At 44.0% G+C, this 22,149-nt stretch overlaps 1 protein-coding gene across 2 annotated transcripts in view; it reads left to right on the top strand.

The window, feature by feature from the left end:
• The first annotated feature begins 259 nt into the window (after window positions 1–259).
• SCG5 (secretogranin V) overlaps window positions 260–22,149 on the top strand; it is a 75,755-nt gene continuing 53,865 nt past the window's right edge. Inside the window, exons 1-2 of one of the 2 annotated variants that reach the window (XM_069732471.1) lie at window positions 260–347; window positions 11,421–11,652. In XM_069732471.1, coding sequence (XP_069588572.1) covers window positions 342–347; window positions 11,421–11,652 — 238 coding nt within the window. In that variant the 5' untranslated portion in view covers window positions 260–341. Of the gene's footprint in view, window positions 348–3,744; window positions 4,018–11,420; window positions 11,653–22,149 lie in introns of those variants that run through there. The other variant, XM_069732469.1, reaches the window with a different exon arrangement.

Genomic DNA, 22,149 nt, shown 5'->3' with positions numbered 1-22,149 from the left:
AGTACAATTTTGCGTTTTCATGTATTTTGCTGAAATTGGTGAACATTTTGTTAGGTACCATTTGCACTTGAACCTTCCCTAATATTTATCTGCTGGAGAACCAATGAACCTTATATACAGATGCCGGAATTAGTAGTAATTGTATAGTCTTTACATCCTAGAGGAGAGACCATGAAGCTCCAGGTTCTCCTTCTGCCTCTGTTCTCCTTCCCCTCTCACCTGTCACTGTAGCTTCCCGCCCACGTCTCTGCTCCATCTGTCTCCATCCCTCCCTTCCTCCCTCCATCCCTGCTGCTTCCTCTCCTCATTTCAGATCCTGCATCTCCCAGCTGTCATCCTCCATGTTTGTAAGTCTCCTATTTCTGTTCTCCATGCATGAGATGATATATTGTGTCTTTTCGGTTAGATTTCTTAATACCTCTTCCTCGCCTTGTAAAATGGGTGGTCAGACATGTTTTTTTTGTAATGTATTACAGGGGTTTTCGATGGTTGTAATCTCTGTGTATTTCAAGTCATGCTGGAAATGGTTTGGCTGCTTTAGCCCTTTGCTCAGTAGCAATGTGTAGTATGAAACTAATTACATACATTGCAAATCCGTAGGCGAATAATCCGAACACTGATTTTTCTAATCTGATGCCCCTTGCAAATCAAATCTCTGAAATTTACCTTTCCCGCATGTAGACGCAAAACATCTTATCCATAAGGTATCATCATTGCTCATCTAGAACATGTATTACAGTTTACATGCATATATAAATCCGCCCTTGCCTGATACATTCTTTTTTTACCCTTATGCATTGCAAAGTCTGCTCTCCAGTGGAGCGATGGGGAAACTGCTGGTAGTTTTAGACCAATACTTATTCCTTCCTCTTCAATAAACTAGATGGATATTTACATCTTAACAACTCTGGAGAAGAAGAGGGAAAGGTGCAAAAAATTTGTTCATTTGATGTTCTTTAATCCTGCATCCAGTGGTACAAAAATATTGATTTTTCCATCAAGTGATTGCAAGGAAATATGAAATGTAAAAAGTTTAGAAAATGTTCACTGATCAGATAAAGCTAATGAAATTAAGCACCCTAACATTTTAAAGATTGGTTTATACATTTATATGAACATCTGACAACCCAGAATGTCTGTTTATAGTTGCAATCTGTTAGGTCTTTGCCAAATTGCCCTCGGTTTCCAGGTCTTCTGCTACGTGTCAGGTCATTACCAGATTAAAGGAATGACATTTCATTTTTGTAGCAACATTTAAAAAATAAATAAATACACATGGTTTTACAATATAATAAATACCAACTAAAGTAGCTAAAAAAATTGTGTATTGGCTTTGAATGATAAGGTATTCTCTTTTCCTGAAAGAACAGATGCCAAAGCTACAGTAGAATTTCTAGTATTATATGCACATTTCGGAAATTTTAAATCATCAATTAGTGTTTTTTTGATGTTTAAAGGGGTTCTTCAGGAATATACATAAAATAAAGAAAATTCCTAAATGCCTTTTTTAATTAGCAAATCACAATTGTTTTGTCCCCAGAGGTACGGTAATCACACTACAATTAAAATGGCTGCTGTCTTGTTACAGAAAGCTGGCCTAGACTGTTAATAGGACACGAGGCAGCGAGCATGTTTAGTAGGAAGTTTCACTTACCTTCATGTACAGAAAGGTGTGCTCTCAAAGGATAGTCTTCTACTTTATATTCCAAGAGTGTGGCGTTAAGAAGAGGCTGCTCACACTGCTGTCCACCCAGTTTATCTGATCTAATACTGGTGATTAGTGATGAGCGAATATACTCGTTACTCGAGATTTCCCGAGCACGTTTTCATCGCGGCAGCTGAATGATTTACATCTGTCAGCATAAGTACATGTGGGGGTTGTCTGGTTGCTAGAGAATCCCCACATGTAATCAAGCTGGCTAAGAGCTGTAAATCGTTCAGCTGCCGCGATGAAAACTAAATCTCCAAGCACTAAAAAAATACTCGGAGGACCCCCGAGAGTGCTCGGGAAATCTCGAGTAACGAGTATATTCGCTCATCACTACTGGCGATACCAGGAATGCGGTGTTAGGAAGAGGCTGCTCACACTGCTGTCCACCCTGTCTATCTGATCTAATATTGTATATACCAGCGATGCTGAGTTAAGAGGCTGCTCACAGTGCTGTCTATCCTGTCTAACTGATCTAATACTGTAGATACCAGGAGTGTTGAGGCATGAAGAGGCCTATCACACTGTAGTCCACCCTGTCTATCTGACACAGGGTCGGGCTGGCCATCGGGCAGTGCAAATGTCAGCGGGGCCGGTGGCAGTCGTGGGCTGCTCGCCAGTGCCGACTCACCCCCCTCCCCCCCGCCAGTGCCGGGGGGGGGTGAGTCTATGACGCCGGTACAGTTGAATTCAATGATGGAGGTGACAGCGTCTGCTGGCGCTCCCTCTCCCATCATTCCCTGCTCTGCCTGGCGCTGACACTGTGGGTGCGCGAAGATGTCATATCATCGCGCACCTGCTGTGTGACCGGGCAGACTGTAGCTGCTGAGACCGGAGCCAGGAGCAGTGCGGCACGAGGAGAGGTGAGTGGTTTTTTTTTTTTTTAAATATATCATTGAGTGATAACTGGATTGTGGGGCTATTGGGGGGCTGCATTAAATTCTATGGGGGCTGTGCTGTATTACATTCTATGGGGGCTGTGCTGCATTACATTATATGGAGGCTGTGCTGTATTACAATCTATGGGGGCTGTGCTGTATTACATTCTATGGTGGCTGGCTGCATTACATTCTATGGGGGGCGGGCTGCATTGCATTCTATGGGGGGCTGGCTGCATTACATTCTATGGGGCTGGCTGCATTACATTCTATGGGGAGGGCTGTATTACATTCTATGGGGTGCTGTATTATATTCTATGGAGGGGCTACATTATATTCTATGGGGGGCTGCATTATGCTCTATGAGGGGGCTACCATATATTATATATGCAGGGGCTGCATTATACTATCTCTGGGGGGTTACATTATACTCGGGGGGCTACAATATATTCTTTGGGTTGCTGCATTATACTCTGGGGTGGCATCATTATACTATATGTGGGCTGCATTATACTGAATCGAGGACTATGGGGAATACATTATACTATATGAAGAACTATGGGGTGCATTATACTATGGGAAGTGAATTGTACTACTGGCAATGACAATGGCGAGCCATTATACTATATGGAGCACTATGAGGAATGTATTATACTATTTGGAGGACTGAGGAGTGTATTATACTATATGGAGGAATTGAAGTGTATTTTAATATATGGAGGTCTATGAGCAGTGTTTTATACTATATGGAGTACTATGTGGCGTGTATAATACTATACGGAGGACTGAGGAGTGTATTATACTATATGGAGGACTGAAGAGTGTATTATACTATATGGAGTACTATGTGGAGTGTATAATACTATATGGAGGACTGAGGAGTATATTATACTATATGGAGGACTGAGGAGTGTATTATACTATATGGAGGACTGAGGAGCACATTATAATATATGGAGGACTATGGGGTGTATTATACTAAACAAGCAAAATGCTGCCTATTCATCGAGTGATTGTATTGTTTATGTGGGAACAGAAATCCTTGTTCTCAGCAGCACATCGCCGGTGTAAACTGTAGATGTGCTGCTGATAACATGATACTGTATGGGGACAGATTGATCTAATTGTGATTGTTCTCTTCCCTTCATTCTTTCTCAGTTGGTGTAAAGAGGCCGGGAAACAAGCGAACGACTTCACTATTGTCGATCATACTCGTTTAGTGGCCTGAGATCAGCGCATGTAAAAACAGCAGAAATGCTTCGCAGGGAGACCAGGCCATGTGACAAGTGGGCCTGTGTACCTTCAAATGCCAGGGCGGAATTTTAGTCCCAGTCCGGCCCTGATCTGACTTAGAGATATTACGGGTGCTGAGATGAGAAGTGGCCTTTCACACTGCTCTCTACCCTTTCTGAATAGCAAAATGTGATATAGGTAATCTCCAGATCACAGAAGAGGAACTTCTGCACCTGATAAAAGGCATCTGTCCTAACATTCTACGTCATGTTTGTAGCACTAAGATAACAACCATTTTATTCTATCTTGATTACCTCCATAGAGAAAACAATTTGGATTTTTCTATTCCCAGACAACCCCTTTAAAGGGAACCTATCAGCAGGATTGTGCTCAGTAACCTACAGACAGTGTCAGGTTGGTGCCGTTATACTGATTAAAATGATACCATGGGTGATAAAATCCATCTTGTGGTTGTTGTTTAATCTTTATTTTCAGTTTTGTGTTAATGATATGCTCGTTCTCTGGGGCGGCCTGTGGGGGGGGGGGGTGTCTTCATGTGGCCGCCGTCACACATGCGAGTTTTACGGACGTAAGAGCGCAGAATCTACGTCCGTAAAACTCGCAAAAAATACGGCACAATTATTCTCTATGCCCCTGCTCCTATTTGCCGTATTTTACTGATCAGTATTATACGGCTTTCTACGGCCGTACAAAATCGCAGCATGCTGCTTTTGTCACCGTACTGCGCAAGAAATACGCCAATGAAAGTCTATGGAAGCGTGAAAAATACGGATTACACACGGACAAGCAGTGTGACTTGCGAGAAATATGCAGCGCTGTTAGAGAGAAAAGCTGGCAATTCAGTGCGGTGTACAGTAAAATCACACTGACAGCTTACAGTAGAATAGGTAGAATAAATGTGTACACATAGAATAGGTATATATATATATATATATGTCAGTGAGACACATATATGTATATATATTAATATTTATTCCAGCGCTAGACAGCTTGAAAGCCGGTAATTCAATTACCGGCTTTTTCCTTCTCCTTCCTAAAACCCGACATGATTTGAGACATGGTTTACATACAGTAAACCATGTCTTCTCTCCATTTTTTTTGCAGATTCCACACTACTAATGTCAGTAGTGTGTATCTGCAAAATTTGGCCGTTCTAGCTCTTAAAATAAAGGGTTAAATGGCGGAAAAAATTGGCGTGGGCTCCCGCGCAATTTTCTCCGCCAGAGTAGTAAAGCCAGTGACTGAGGGCAGATATTAATAGCCTGGAGAGGGTCCACGGTTATTGGCCCCCCCCTGGCTAAAAATATCTGCCCCCAGCCACCCCAGAAAAGGCACATCTGGAAGATGCGCCTATTCTGGCACTTGGCCACTCTCTTCCCATTCCCGTGTAGCGGTGGGATATGGGGTAATGAAGGGTTAATGCCACCTTGCTATTGTAAGGTGACATTAAGCCTAATTAATAATGGAGAGGCGTCAATTATGACACCTATCCATTATTAATCCAATACTAGTAAAGGGTTAAATAAAACACAAACACATTTTTTAAAATTATTTTAATGAAATAAAAACAATGGTTGTTGCAGTATTTTATTCAACGCCCAATCCAGTCACTGAAGACCCTCGTTCTGTGAGTAAAAAAACATAATAAACCAACAATATACTTACCCTCCGCAGATCTGTAACGTCCAACGATGTAAATCCTTCTGAAGGGGTTAAAACATTTTGCAGCAAGGAGCTGTGCTAATGCACGCTGCTCCTCGCTGCAAAACCCCAGGGAATGAGGCTAAAAATAGATCAATGATCTATATTTAGCTTCATTTGCGGTGAGGCGCCCTCTGCTGGCTGTTCATAGATCGTGGGAAATTACCTAGAAAGCCAGGGAGCTTCACTACAATTGGATTAATAATGGATAGGTGTCATAATTGACGCCTCTCCATTATTAATCTGGCTTAATGTCACCTTACAATAGCAAGGTGGCATTAACCCTTCATTACCCCATATCCCACCGCTACACGGGAATGGGAAGAGAGTGGCCAAGTGCCAGAATAGGCGCATCTTCCAGATGTGCCTGTTCTGGGGTGGCTGGGGGCAGATATTTTTAGCCAGGGGGGGGGCCAATAACCGTGGACCCTCTCCAGGCTATTAATATCTGCCCTCAGTCACTGGCTTTACTACTCTGGCGGAGAAAATTGCGCGGGAGCCCACGCCAATTTTTTCCGCCATTTAACCCTTTATTTTAAGAGCTAGAACGGCCAAATTTTGCAGATACACACTACTGACATTAGTAGTGTGGAATCTGCAAAAAAAATGGAGAGAAGACATGGTTTACTGTATGTAAACCATGTCTCAAATCATGCCGGGTTTTAGGAAGGAGAAAGAAAAAGCCGGTAATTGAATTACCGGCTTTCAAGCTGTATAGCGCTGGAAAAAATATTAATATATATACATATATGTGTCTCACTGACATATATATATATTTATACCTATTCTACGTGTACACATTTATTCTACCTATTCTACTGTAAGCTGTCAGTGTGATTTTACTGTACACCGCACTGAATTACCGGCTTTTCTCTCTAATATATGTGTCTACTGACATATATATATATATATATATATATATATATATATATATATAGACAGTATATATATATTTTCTTTTCTTTTTGGGACACATGGATCACTTCTATAGCGGTATGTTGGTTTTGCTAGCCTGCGAGAAAACCACGCAGTACGGATGCCATACGGATTACATACGGAGGATGCCATGCGCAAAAAACGCTGACACACCCTGCCTACGGAGGAGCTACGGACCACTTTTTTCGGGACTTTTCAGCGTATTACGGCCGTAATATACGGACCGTATTGTTTTACGCTGTGTGTGACGCCGGCCTGTGATGCTCTGTTTAGGTATTCATGTGTATGGCTTCTGACAGATAACTGATCCCTCACTGACCTGCATGCTAGTTTACGTAATGAATATATATACTGTATATGTTAAAAAGAAAATCCCCTACTGCAGGTCAGTGATGGTGCTGCGCTGCAGCATGATCGCATATATGTATGTAATTGTTTTCTTTCATGTTATCCATAAATTCATAAAAAAAGAAAATCAGTTTGTAATTGGCACCAGACTCGTCTGCGCAGTAGCACAGATGCCGGCGGCGCTATGTTGCTAGAGAAAAAAAAATTGTCACCACTAAGATGACGCTGACAGTGCCTGCGCAGTAACAGTTATCAGATCTCCAAGAGTTGCTACTGTGCTTGAATGGCTAGCGCCATTTTCAAACTGATTTTTTTTTTAAGGAATGTATGGATAAAATGAAAGAAAAGTATTAGATACACATTACAGTTAGGGCCAGAAATATTTGGACAGTGACACAATTTTCACGAGTTGGGCTCTGCATGCCACCACATTGGATTTGAAATGAAACCTCTACAACAGAATTCAAGTGCAGATTGTAACGTTTAATTTGAAGGGTTGAACAAAATTATCTGATAGAAAATGTAGGAATTGTACACATTTCTTTACAAACACTCCACATTTTAGGAGGTCAAAAGTAATTGGACAAATAAACATAACCCAAACAAAATATTTTTATTTTCAATATTTTGTTGCAAATCCTTTGGAGGCAATCACTGCCTTAAGTCTGGAACCCATGGACATCACCAAACGCTGGGTTTCCTCCTTCTTAATGCTTTGCCAGGCCTTTACAGCCGCAGCCTTCAGGTCTTGTTTGTTTGTGGGTCTTTCCGTCTTAAGTCTGGATTTGAGCAAGTGAAATGCATGCTCAATTGGGTTTAGATCTGGAGATTGACTTGGCCATTGCAGAATGTGCCACTTTTTGGCACTCATGAACTCCTGGGTAGCTTTGGATGTATGCTTGGGGTCATTGTCCATCTGTACTATGAAGCGCCGTCCAATCAACTTTGCAGCATTTGGCTGAATCTGGGCTGAAAGTATATCCCGGTACACTTCAGAATTCATCCGGCTACTCTTGTCTGCTCTTATGTCATCAATAAACACAAGTGACCCAGTGCCATTGAAAGCCATGCATGCCCATGCCATCACGTTGCCTCCACCATGTTTTACAGAGGATGTGGTGTGCCTTGGATCATGTGCCGTTCCCTTTCTTCTCCAAACTTTTTTCTTCCCATCATTCTGGTACAGGTTGATCTTTGTCTCATCTGTCCATAGAATACTTTTCCAGAACTGAGCTGGCTTCTTGAGGTGTTTTTCTGCAAATTTAACTCTGGCCTGTCTATTTTTGGTATTGATGAATGGTTTGCATCTAGATGTGAACCCTTTGTATTTACTGTCATGGAGTCTTCTCTTTACTGTTGACTTAGAGACAGATACACCTACTTCACTGAGAGTGTTCTGGACTTCAGTTGATGTTGTGAATGGGTTCTTCTTCCCCCAATTAAGTATGCGGCGATCATCCACCACTGTTGTCATCCGTGGACGCCCAGGCCTTTTTGAGTTCCCAAGCTCACCAGTCAATTCCTTTTTTCTCAGAATGTACCCAACTGTTGATTTTGCTACTCCAAGCATGTCTGCTATCTATCTGATGGATTTTTTCTTTTTTTTCAGCCTCAGGATGTTCTGCTTCACCTCAATTGAGAGTTCCTTTGACCGCATGTTGTCTGCTCACAGCAACAGCTTCCAAATGCAAAACCACACACCTGGAATCCACCCCTGACCTTTTAACTACTTCATTGATTACAGGTTAACGAGGGAGACGCCTTCAGAGTTAATTGCAGCCTTTAGAGTCCATTGTCCAATTACTTTTGGTCCCTTGAAAAAGAGGACGCTATGCATTACAGAGCTATGATTCCTAAACCCTTTCTCCGATTTGGATGTGGAAACTATCATATTGCAGCTGGGAGTGTGCACTTTCAGCCCATATTATATATATAATTGTATTTCGGAACATGTTTTTGTAAACAGCTAAAATAACAAAACTTGTGTCACTGTCCAAATATTTCTGGCCCTAACTGTATATATGTAATCCTGCTGCAGCACTAGTGGCCTGCCTTCAGAAGGGGATTTTTTTAACCAAGATATATTTGTATATTTATGTGTGTGCATATATATATATATATACATAACTAGATGGTGGCCCGATTCTAACGCATCGGGTATTCTAGAATATGCATGTCCTCGTAGTATATTGCACAGCCCACGTAGTATATTGCCCAGCCACGTAGTATATTGCCCAGTGACGTAATATATTGCCCAGTCACGTAGTATATTGCCCAGTGACGTAGTATATTGCCCAGTGACGTAGTATATTGCCCAGTGACGTAGTATATTGCCCAGTCACATAGTATATTGCCCAGTTACGTAGTATATTGCCCAGTGACGTAGTATATTGCGCAGCCACATAGTATATTGCCCAATGACGTAGTATATTGCCCAGCCACGTAGTATATTGCACAGCGACGTAGTATACAGCACAGAGCCACATAGTATATTGCACAGCCACGTAGTATATTAGCCAGTTACGTAGTATATTGTCCAGTTACGTAGTATATTGCCCAGTGACGTAGTATACAGCAAAGAGCCACGTAGTATATTGCACAGCAAAGTAGTATACAGCACAGAGCCACATAGTATATTGCCCAGCTACGTAGTATATTGCCCAGCCAGGTTTGTCACAGGTGAAAAAATAAAAAATAAACATATACTCACCTTCCCGAGAGAGCCTTTGTAGTCCACAGCAGCTTACGGTCCCAGGGTTGGTATTAGCGCAGGACCTGTGATGACGTCGTGGTGACATGACCGTGACATCATGGCAGGTCCTTGGCGCGCAGGCGCACAGGGCCTGTGATGACGTAGCGGTCACATGACCGTGACGTCATGGCAAGTCCTTCTGCCACCGGAACCTGCAACGGAAGATGGTGGCCGGTGAGAGCTGCTACGGAGGGTGAGTATAGCAGGTTTTTTTTTTATTATTATTATTTTTAACATTACATTTTTTACTATTGATGCCGCATAGGCAGCGTCAATAGTAAAAAGTTGGGGACACACAGGGTTAATAGCGGCGGTAACGAAGTGCGTTACCCGCGGCATAACGCGGTCCGTTACCGCCGGCATTAACTCTGTGTTAGCGGTGACCTGAGGGGAGTATGCGGGCGACAGGCACTGACTGCGGGGAGTAAGGAGCGGCCATTTTCTTTCAGACTGTGCCCGTCACTGATTGGTCGTGGCAGCCATGACAGGCATCTGGAGAGACCAATCAGCGAATGAATAACCGTGACAGAAGGACAGACAGACAGACACACGGAAGTGACCCTTAGACAATTATATATATAGATTATTTATTATGTAAACTAGGGGGCAGGTCAGTAAGCGATCAGTGCCCTGTTAGAAGCCATACACATGAATACCTAATCAGAGCACCCCCCCCACACACACACACACACACAGGCCTCCCCAGAGCACGAGCATATCATTAACTGAAAACTGAAAATACAGATTAAACAATAACCACAGGACGGATTTTATCACCCAATGTATCATTTTAGTCAGCGGCGCCAACCTGACACTGTGTAAAGGTTACTGAGCACAATCCTGCTGACAGGTTCCCTTTAATGGCCATTTATGATTTTGTTTTTAATATGTAATTGTGTTTACATTTTTGGTACTACTATAAAGCATAATTAAATTAACGACCCCTCGCATTAAGCTGATTAGAGAGGGTGCCAGGAATAGAACCTCCAACGATCTATTATTTACAGTTTATCCTAAAAACAGGATTTGTCTCCTGTCTACATAGTTATGGACAATATCTGAATAAGAACTGCTCTTAGACCAAATTGTTACTGCAAATTTTCACGAGACACTGATGGGATGCATCTGAAGGCTGGAATATGGTTCCTTCTTGTTGGTCTAGCTTGGGGATGGGCTATAAATATCAATGTACAGTAAAACACCTTTAAAGAGAACCTATAATGTCCAGAATTTGTGCTTACCTGTGGATATAGGGGTTATCTGTGGATAAATAGATTTAAACCCTGTGTAGCTAGTTTACTGGAACAGCGGCTACAAAAAAAAGTTATATCCTCCCTGCAGCTGCTTGCCACCAGTCATCGGGTTGGTGAAGGGATCGGTTACAGTCACTCTTCACTATACAATGAACGTGGTTGTAATTACTCCTTATCACTTGGATTGACAGACTACTTTGCACATCTACAATTCAAATCTCACTGTCAATGTGATGCAACATGCTTATAGCACTCTCACTGTATAATGATTATAAACTGTAACCTCTCCCTGCACTGCCCCTATAACTGGAAGCAAGCAGCTGCAGGGAGTATATAACTACTTATTTTCCCTGTAGCCACTGCTCTAGCAAGCCAGCTACATAGGATTTAAGCTCTAATTACCTGCAAGTTACCCCAATATCTACAGGTAAATAGTATTTCAGTATGTGAAATGGCCTGTTTAAGGATAGGCTGATACATGATCCTACAAATGTACAACTCATTTTTTTATAACTTAAGATAATCATATATGGTCAAATATAACGTGATAGTAATGGTGGCATAACATTACCTTTTGGGATTATATTCAGGTAAAGATGGAGACCAACGGGTTCATCGCCTTATTTTATCCCATGCTTGCGATAATGCTCTGTTCGATGAATCCAACTTTCGGTCATAGTGTACGAAGCCCAGATCGAGTATCCGAGGCAGACATCCAGCGGCTGCTTCATGGGGTGATGGAAGAGCTAGGAATTGCAAGGCCAAGAGTGGAGTATCCAGCTCACCAGGCAGTGAACATTGTTGGGCCACAGAATATCAAAGGTAACTGACAACTGCAATATTACTCTTTGCTCACTTTCAGACCTTTTCATTTTCAGGAGTTATGCATGCCGGGAACTGTACTGAGTTGTCAATTTGATAAAGTTAGTAATTTTTTTTTTCATCAAATGGGCAAACTTTTGTTGATTCATGGCTACAGCATAAAAGTACTTTAGAAAACTATGGCACATGAGAGGTGGCTAATAGGGGAGACCAAGTTGTCCTTCTACTTGAACCTGCTAATTTCCATGGGATTTAATGATCACTATTGTGTTTGGGAGCCTGCTGTTTCTTCCCACAGGGCTTATGGATTACAGCATTCCTGATCTTTTTTTGTTCAAGGGGTTGAGCTGGGAAAAAGTTATTGCCTATCCAGAGGATACATGATAGGTTGTTGATCGTGTGGGTAAAATCACTGGGGCCCACGCCGATCATCAGAATGAAGATCTTTTATTCCCATTAGAGTGGAATGACAGCACACATGCTAGACTGAGGCATCATTTTTTCCCTATGAGGCTCCTGAGGATTGTTTGGCTTTTTATGGTTGCCCCATAATGAATGAATGGAGCAGTGTGCTTGGTCATCTTACCTGTTGTCAGCATTAAAATAAAAAGCCGCATCAGGGATAAATATTCTCCATTCTTCAGATCGATGCAGGTCTCAGTGGTTGGACCCAATAATCAGTTTTGTCTCCTATCCTGCCAAAGGTGTCTTTTAGCATCTTTCTCCCTCTTCCTAACCAGACACATATACACTCATCCAGACTGATATGTATATGGAAGGGGACTGGGAGAAATAGCGGTCAGCTGAAGTGTTTGTCACGTGGCATATGCTTAATCAGGTTATTCAGACTTGGGGCTGAAGCATGCAGCCATTCTATGTGACTATAGACTTGAGAATCCTCACAGTACACTCTGTCAGGATTCTCTGGCGCCAGGAGCTGGAGGTCATGTGATCACAAGTGTGCGATTTGCATACATCCCGCCACATTCCTAGGAGATGTGTTCGCCGTCGCTCAATTTACTGTTTTGGAATATATCTAGTCAGCATGCGACCATATTATTATTATTTATTTATATAGCACCATTAATTCCATGGTGCTGTACATGAGAAATGGGGTTACATACAGGGTTATAGATATTGTTAACCGAAAATAAATTTACAATGACAGACTGGTACAGAGGGGAGAGGACCCTGTCCTTGCGGACTTACATTCTACGGGATAATGGGGAAGAGACAGGAGGTTGGGGTGTGCTGCAGCACTGGTGGTTGGTGAGGTGGCAGCTCGGGTGGTTGGTTAGGCGGCAGAATAGTTATTGCAGGCTGTAGGCTTTCCTGAAGAGATGGGTTTTCGGGTTCCGTCTGAAGGATCTGAGGGTGGTGGATAATCGAATGTGTTGAGGCGTGGAATTCCAGAGGATTGGGGATATTCAGGAGAAATCTTGGAGGCGGTTGTGTGAGGAACGAATAAGTGTGGAGGAGAGTAGGAGGTCTTGGGAGGATCGAAGATTACATGAGGGTTGATAGTGGGAGATTAGTTCAGAGATATAGTGAGGGGACAGGTTGTGGATGGCTTTGTAGATCAGTGTTAGTAGTTTGAACTGGATTCATTGGGGAATTAGGAGCCAGTGGAGGGATTTGCAGAGAGGAGAAGCAGGGGAGTAGCGAGGAGAGAGGTGGATTAGCCGAGCAGCAGAGTTGAGGACAGACTGGAGGGGTGCAAGTGAGTTAGCGGGGAGGCCACAGAGGAGGGTGTTGCAGTGATCGAGGCGGGAGATGATGAGGGCATGCACAAGAGTTTTAGTAGATTGTGGGCTGAGGAAGGGATGGATTCTGGCATTATGTTCGAGTTGGAGGCGACAGGAGGTGGCAAGAGTTTGGACGTGCGGTTTGAAGGACAGGGCAGAGTCGAGAGTTACCCAGAGGCAGCGGATTTCAGGTGCGGGAGAGAGCGTGATGCTGTTTACCATAATAGATAGATTGGGTAGGGGGGATACGTGAGATGGGGGAAAGATGATGAATTCGGTTTTGTCTACATTGAGTTTTAGGAAGCGAGAGTTGAAGAAGGAGGATGTGGCTGGCAGACACTCCGGGATTCTGAGTGTCGTCCGCATATAGGTGGTACTGGAAGCCATGGGACTTTGAGTTGTCCTAGGCCAAGGGTACAGATGGAAAAAAGTAGAGGCCCTAGGACAGAGCCTTGAGGGACTCCAACAGAGAGAGGGCAGGGTGAGGAGGTAGTGTGGGAGTGAGAAACGCTAAATGTGCGGTCGGAAAGGTGTGAGGCAATCCAGGACATGGCAAGGCCTTTGATGCCAAGGGAAGAAAGAATCTGTAGCAGTAGGCAGTGGTCGACTGTGTTGAAAGCAGAGGACAGGTTGAGAAGGAGGAGGATGGAGAACTGTCTGTTAGCTTTGGCTGTGAGTAAGTCATTAGTCATTTTGGTCAGGGCAGTTTCGGTGGAGTGGTGGGGGCAGAAGTCAGATTGGAGGTTGTCAAGGAGAGAGTTAGATGAGAGGTGGGAGGAAAGTTGAGCATGAACATGCTGCTCAAGGAGTTGGGAAGTAAATGGGAGCAGTGATATGGGGCGATAGCTGGGCATAGCAGTTGGGTCAAGGTTAGCTTTTTTGAGGATGGGTGTGATGATGGCATGTTTGAAGGCAGAGGGGAAGGTACCAGAAGATAGCGATAGGTTGAAGAGATGGGTTAGGGCTGGAATGAGCATGTTAGTGAGGTTGGGGAGCAGGTGGCAAGGGATGGGGTCAAGTGCACAGGTGGTGAGGTGTGATTTGGAAAGGAGGCGGTAAGTTCTCCTTCAGTGATATTGGAGAGGAAGGTTATTAGGGAAGGGCAGAGGTCTGGTATATGGAGTGGTTGGGGTGGTGGAACAGTAAAGGTTTGCCTTGTTTGGTCGATCTTGTTTTTGAAGTAGGAGGCAAAGTCCTCAGAAGAGATGAGGAGAGTTGGAGTTGGCAGTGGTGGGCGGAGGAGAGAATTAAATGTGCTGAACAGTTGTTTTGGGTTGTAGGATAGTGAAGATACAAGGTTAGTGAAATAGGTCTGTTTAGCAGAAGTGAGGGCTAGTTTAAAGGCAAGTGTAGCTTGTTTGAAAGCAGTGAAGTCGTCTGGCAGGTGTGTTTTTTCCAAAGCTGCTCCACGACCCTGGATGCTTGTCAGAGTTTTTGGTGAGGTTATGCCAGGGTTGCCTATTGATTTGTCGCACAGGGGTAGGAGAGAGTCTGAGAGTCTGTGAATGTCTAGGTGTGCAAGGTTTCTGCGAGGATGTGGTAGTGGCTGGACATGGGGGGCGGGTGAGGAGGACAAGGATGACAAGGTGAGTAGATGGTGGTCAGATAGGGGGAAGGGAGAGGTTGTGAGATTAGATAAGGAACAGAGGCGGGTGAAGATGATGTCCGTCTGTGTGGGTGGCTGTGGAGGACCACTGAGTAAGTCCAAAGGATGAAGTAAGGGACAGGAGCTTGGAGGATGCTGGCTGACGGGTGTTAGTACGGATATTAAAGTCACCCATTATGATGGTGGGGATGTCAGCAGAGAGAAAGTAAAGAAGGCAGGTGGAGAATTGGTCAATGAAGGCAGTGGTTGGGCCCAGTGGTCGGTATATGACAGCCATTTGGAGATTAGAGGGAGAGTGAACCTCGAAAGAAGGGAGGATAAGGGAGGGTGGGGGTTGAATAGGGTTGAAGTAACAGTTTTTGGAAAGAAGGAAACCCACTCCCCCGCCATGTCTGTTATCAGAGCGAGGAGTATGGGTAAAGTGGAGGCCACCATAACTCATAAGTGCAGCAGGGGAGGCCGTGTCAGGGGGCGTCAGCCAGGTCTCAGTGAGGGCCAGGAAGGAAAGGTTGCGGGAAGTAAAGAGATCGTGGATCACGTGGAGCTTGTTGCAGACAGAGCGGGCATTCCAAAGTGCCCCAGAGAGAGGAAGCAGGGGGGTGGGGGTCAGTGGCACAGATTTTAAGTGTGAGGGATTGCGTTGGTTTCTCTTGGTATGAGAAGTTTAGGGGTGAGGATATTAGTGGGAGGCGGGGGGGGGGGGGGGGGGCAGGATTGGGGGATATGTCGCCATCAGTGAGAATAAGAAGAAAAAGGAAAGCAGGTGGATGAAAGACCATATGAATGCAAATAGCATTCTGACTGCATATTGTGAGACTTCACAAGTCTGCAGTTACATAGTGACTGCAGACTTGATCCTCAAGCCTGGACAACCCCTTTTGAGGCTTACTATATAGTTCAGAATTTGATTTTTGTATGAGAGAAATGCATCATGAAAATATTGTTTGTAACTGATGGTTGTGGTATGAGGCCATTCTGATATAGGTCCTCATTTTTTCATGTTCCATTATGACAGCCCTCTAATAAAATAATGAAATTACTTCATTGGACACACAAGGGAGACCAGTCATGGTAGATCTGCTGAGCCTAACTGGACCCAGAATGATTCTGATTATTATTCCAGTACTGTGCTGTGCTGCACGGTCTGTAGTTCTATCCAGGACACTTTTGTTAAGGACCCTGTATGAAACATGTATAAGGGTAAAACATTGTACTATTCATCTGGGCACTGCAGACACTATGTAGTATTTTCTGTGACAGTGTCACATTGCACTTTCTCAACTCTAAATCCTCTGAATGTGGCAAAAATAGAATTCCAGCCATATAAGAAGTGCCAATATATCATAGTAAATTGTAAGCCAGTTCACACATAATTAGCATGAAGTATACACAGCCATGGCCGAAAGGGTTGGCACCTGTCAAATGTGGAGCATGGGCCTAGGAGGAGTGGCTAAGTGGCTACCTTGTCTTCGCTAGAGCTCGTGATGGTGGAGTTAGACTTGAGCTGCAGGTAGCTGCCAGGTACCACTCCTAGGAAGACCCCGATACTGCAGCTGTTGAACCCAGGGGTCAGGATAGCAGACATGGACTGGACTCAGTAACTGGGAGGACACAATTCAGACTCCGTTCAGACTACACAGGCTTTGGATGCTCGGGCAGAATGGATACTGACACAGAGTTATAGGCAGGACTGAATTTGGATACTGAAACAGACTGCGACATTACAGACTTCAGGACAGAAACTGGTGCAGGTTCTACTACCAACGGAACGGCTTCAGGGTTCAGGTCAGGTTCTGTGATCGCTAGGTGCAGTTTTGGGTTAAGACCCTAGGCACAGAAGGACCAAGAGGTTCAAGGTTCATGCCCTGGCTACACAAGGACTAGGGGTTGAGGAATAAATTCAGAATCAAGGGACCTGACAACTAGCTGGCAAGGGCTATTCAACTAAGACTAAGGCTGCCGTCACACTAGCAGTATTTGGTCAGTATTTTACATCAGTATTTGTAAGCCAAAACCAGGAGTGGAACAATTAGAGGAGACGTATAATAGAATCATATGCACCACTTCTGCATTTATCACCCACTCCTGGTTTTGGCTTACAAATACTGATGTAAAATACTGACCAAATACTGCTAGTGTGACGGCGGCCTAACAAGACCTTCCTACTGGGGAGTGTGCCTTAAATACAAGATGCCTCCCATCTATTGACTGGGGACATATTCAGAGTTCTCGCAATGCCCCTTTAAGAGATGGGGGATCGTGCATGCTGCCAAAAGACCCACATGTAGTGTGTAGGATCTGATAGCTGAGGACTGCGGTGGGATGTGGAGACGCTGCCAAGTAACTGCGATCGTGGCATTTAGAATATAGCAGAGGGAAACCCCTGCTATACTCACCTCTCCGATGCCCCCCGTGATGAGATCTAATCACATCACTGGGGGGATCCCACGTTTTCCTGGCAGATGGAGGTCATGTGATGACCTCTGGGTCTGCTAGCTACGGTGGCTTGTTAGGCTCAGCCTGCAGCTGAGTCTAACAAGCAATCTGGCTGTGCAAAACTGACAGGTCTCTTGCAATGCAATACATGTGTATTGCATTATAAGAGACCAGTGATCAGACAAATAAAATTTGAAGTCCCATACAGGGACTAAGGAAAAAAGGTAAAAAAATGTTTTAAAACTATTTAAAAGAATCACAAAATATATAGAAAATAAAAATATTAAATATCTATATATATAATTGCCTAAGGGTTTTTCCGTCTGTCTGTCTGTCTGTCTTTCTGTCTGTCTGTCCTGGAAATCCCACGTCAATCAGAGACCGGCACAGCATCGACGTAGAAATCCCACGTCTCTGATTGGTCGAGGCCTGGCGGCCTCGACCAATCAGCAACGGGCACAGCGACGATGATGTCATAAAGGACGTAGACATCCCGCGTCTCTGATTGGTCGAGGCCTGGTGGCCTCGACCAATCAGAGACGGGCACAGCGACGATGTTGTCATAATGGATGCCATGGCGACGATGATGTCATAAAGGTTGCCTCGACCAATCAGCGACGGGCACAGTCTGCCGCGAATTCTGGAATCATCATTGTCCATATACTACGGGGACATGCATATTCTAGAATATCCGATGCGTTAGAATCGGGCCACAACCTAGTATATAATATATTGTCTAAGAGTTTTTCCGTCTGTCTGTCTGTCTGTCTGTCCTGGAAATCCCGAGTCTCTGATTGGTCGAGGCCGCCAGGCCTCGACCAATCAGCAACGGGCACAGCGACGATGTCATAAAGGACGTAGAAATCCCACGTTTCTGATTCAGCAACGGCCACAGTATAGACGTAGATGTCATAATGGTTGCCATGGTGACGATGATGTCATAAAGGTTGCCTCGACCAATCAGAGACGGGCACAGTCTGCCGCGAATTCTGGAATCATCATTGTCCATATACTACGGGGACATGCATATTCTAGAATACCCGATGCATTAGAATCGGGCCACAATCTAGTATATAATATATGTCCTTCTTTTGTGAGAAAATATATATATTTGGTATCACCGCTGAGCGCTTACACTGGAAGTTTCCGTGTAAATCTCTGAAATAGGTGATTCAAACAGAACCCCCGGCGGAAGATTACCCATAATGAGGCAGATGGGGGCACTGTGGGAGCCATAAGACCTGTGATCCGGCGGTGTCCGTCTTTTTAGCCATACATAAAAGTGCAGTCAGCCTGTGTTGTGCACCTCTGAAAAGGACACCGCTGAACAGAGGCCAGACGGAGTCCAGAGTAACTCTGCTGCCTCATTATAATGAATGCATTGGGGGTTTCATCTGTCACGTTACTCAGAGATTTAGATAGAAACCCCAAGGTAAGTGCTCAGCGTAGAGCGCCAGACAAGTGTGATCCCAAATGTTATGTCAAATGTTCCCAATAAAAGCTTCCACAAAAAAAGCAAGTTCCCACTCAGGTCGGTCATCTGTTAACGGAATTATAGGGGGCTTCCCCATTACTGTTACTATAGTACAAAAGCTCTGGAAAAGCGTTATGGCTACTCACTCCCCTAAAAGAAATTCTGCGCTCCCAAATCTAAATGCTCCCCTCCCTTCTAAGCCCAACAGTGTGCCTAAACCACATATATCATCCACATGTTTGGCATTTCTGTAGTGATGAGAGCCCGCTTAACTTATGGGTGCATGTATCCAGAAGCACAGGCTGGGCATAACGTACTGGTGACTGCAACGTAATTGTCACTACAGCGGCAGTTTGCATTTTTCACTCAGCAACATCCACTGCTGCCAGTTTCTGGAAAACACTTACTACATTTGTAGATTTCTAAAGGGGTATAATTTCCAAACTGGGGTCACTTTAAGGGGTATTCTGCTTTTCTGGCATTTAGGGTTTTTTGTATAGCGTCTGGAAGCTATTCTATAATAATTTGTTCTCCAAGAGTCAAATAGCGCTCAGTCCCTCTAGAGTCTTGCTGTGTGTCTAAACAGTACTGTATAGCCACATATGGGGTATTGCCAAGTTCAGAAGAAATTGTGTAACATATTTTGGCACTATTTTTACCCATTTCCCAGTGTGAAAATGTAAAATTTGGGGCTAAAACATTTTTTTGTGGTAAAAATGTAATTATTTTTTCTTTACTGCGCAATGGTATGAAATTCTGTCCCATACGGGGGTTTCTGCTGTTCTGGCACCTCAGGGGCCCTGCCAATGTGACATGGCAATCTCAAACCAATGCAGCAAAACCTGCACTGTAATATGGCGCTCCTTCGCTTTCATGCCCTGCTGTGCCCCCAGACAGTAGTTTTCCACCACATACTGGGTATTGGCATACTCACGAGAAATGGCACAACAAACTTTGGGGTCCATTTTTTCTTGATACCCTTGTGAAAATAAAAAAGTGGCGGCTAAATTAGCATTTTTGTGGTAAAAATGTTTTTTTTAATTATTTTGACGGCTCAATATTATAAAATTTTGTGAAGCCCGTGGAAGTTCAAGGTGCTCACCAGACATCTAGATAAATTCCTTGAGGGGTCTAGTTTCCAAAATGGAGTCACTTTTGGGGGGTTTCCACTGTTCAGGAACATCAAGGGCTCTCCAAACGCAACATTGCTTCCGCTATTGATTCCAGCCAATTTTGCATTCCAAAAGTCAAATGTTGCTCCTTTCCTTCCGAGCCCTGCCGTGCGCCCAAACATTAGTATTCCTTCACATATGGGGTATCGGCGAATAAATTGCTTAACAAATTGTAAGGAGCAATTTCACCTTTTACCCTTATAAAAATGCAAAATATGGAGCTAAAAAGATTTATTTGGGAACATTTTTTATGTTTTAATTTTTTTTTTATTTCCGCGGCACCACGTTATAAACTTCTGTGAAGCACCTGTGGTTTCAAGGTGCTCAATACACATCTAGATAAGTTCCCTAAGGGGTCTAGTTTCCAAAATGGTGTCCCTTTTGGGGGTTTCAATGTTTAGGCACATCAGTGACTCTCCAAACATGGCAATCGCTATGCCGTGTGTCCAAACAGTAGATTTCCCCCACATATGGGGTATCAGCATGCTCAGGAGTAATTGCAAAACAAAATGTATAGTCTATTTTCACCCTTGCGAAAGTAAAAACAAATTAGGACTAAGGCTGGGTTCCCATTGCGTTATGGGACCGCGTTAAACGGACAGCGTTGCACGGCGAAATTAACGCCGTGCAACGCGGCCGTTAACGCGCCCATTCACGCTAATGGGAACGCGCTTCACTAGCGCGTGCCATGTTCGGCACGCGCTAGCGACGCGCCGGTGATTCCTGGCGCGCCGCGGACGCTGCTTGCAGCGTCCGAGGCGCGCCCGCGGTCCGTTCCCCGCTCTCGCAGATCGGGGATCTGCGAGAGCGGGGACGTTACCGCGACCCCGACCGCAGCCCCATAAAAAACATTGCGTTAGCGCAATCCGCTAGCGCTAGCGCTAAACGGATTGCACTAACGCAATGTGACCCTAGCCTTAAGGAACATTTTTGTGAAAGAAAAGTAAATGTTTATTGTTTCCTTCCACGTTCCATTCATTTATGTAAAGCACCTGAAGAGTTATTAAACTTCTTGAATGTGATTTTGAGCACCTTTAGCAGTGCAGTTATTAGAATGGTGTCACTTTTGGGTATTCATACAGACCTCTCAAATTTACTTCAAATGTGACTAACAAATGTGATTAACTATTTTGTGAAATATTACTCTCTGATTTAAGGGCATAAAAATTAAGTTTGAAAATTGTGAAATTTTCAAGATTTTCACCAAATTTCCGTTTTTTTCCACAGAAAACAGATAGAAGTTCAATGCCACATAATATATACTGTAATCATCATGATAACAGCAAACAAAAAAAGAGGTGCTCACGGTTTTAGATGCTTTCAGAAACCTCTACGCGTTTCACCATATCGGCTCATCAGGAGTTTGGATATAAGGATGCTGTTCTATCTGTTCTTTGTGTAAACATTGTATATTACATGCCTATCCTGTGGGTTAGTTGCTTGTGAGTCGCCCGCCAGGGCAGCGGGGTACTCTGTACCGGGTCCTGCTGTTCACAGGGGGATGTCACAGTGGCGACCCGGTCATTGGCCCTGGGCGCCCATGTAAAAAGGAAAGGTCTTAAAAGGGAATAAAGTTTATGTTCATGACGCCATCTGTGGTATTCGGTCAGTAGGGACCGACGCTGCTTTAAGGGGTCCGCTGGGGTGATGTTATGGCAGCTAGATGGTATAACTTCCCACAGGTGAAGTATATCCCCAGGGCTCACGGTATGTACAGTGGGGCAAAAAAGTATTTAGTCAGTCAGCAATAGTGCAAGTTCCACCACTTAAAAAGATGAGAGGCGTCTGTAATTTACATCATAGGTAGACCTCAACTATGGGAGACAAACTGAGAAAAAAAAATCCAGAAAATCACATTGTCTGTTTTTTTAACATTTTATTTGCATATTATGGTGGAAAATAAGTATTTGGTCAGAAACAAAATTTCATCTCAATACTTTGTAATATATCCTTTGTTGGCAATGACAGAGGTCAAACGTTTTCTGTAAGTCTTCACAAGGTTGCCACACACTGTTGTTGGTATGTTGGCCCATTCCTCCATGCAGATCTCCTCTAGAGCAGTGA

Source organism: Ranitomeya imitator, chromosome 1, assembly GCF_032444005.1.
Source record: "Ranitomeya imitator isolate aRanImi1 chromosome 1, aRanImi1.pri, whole genome shotgun sequence".
NCBI classification, from domain to species: Eukaryota; Metazoa; Chordata; class Amphibia; order Anura; family Dendrobatidae; genus Ranitomeya; species Ranitomeya imitator.
The sequence above is the reverse complement of the archived record's forward strand: the minus strand, read 5'-3'. Positions and strand labels throughout refer to the sequence as shown.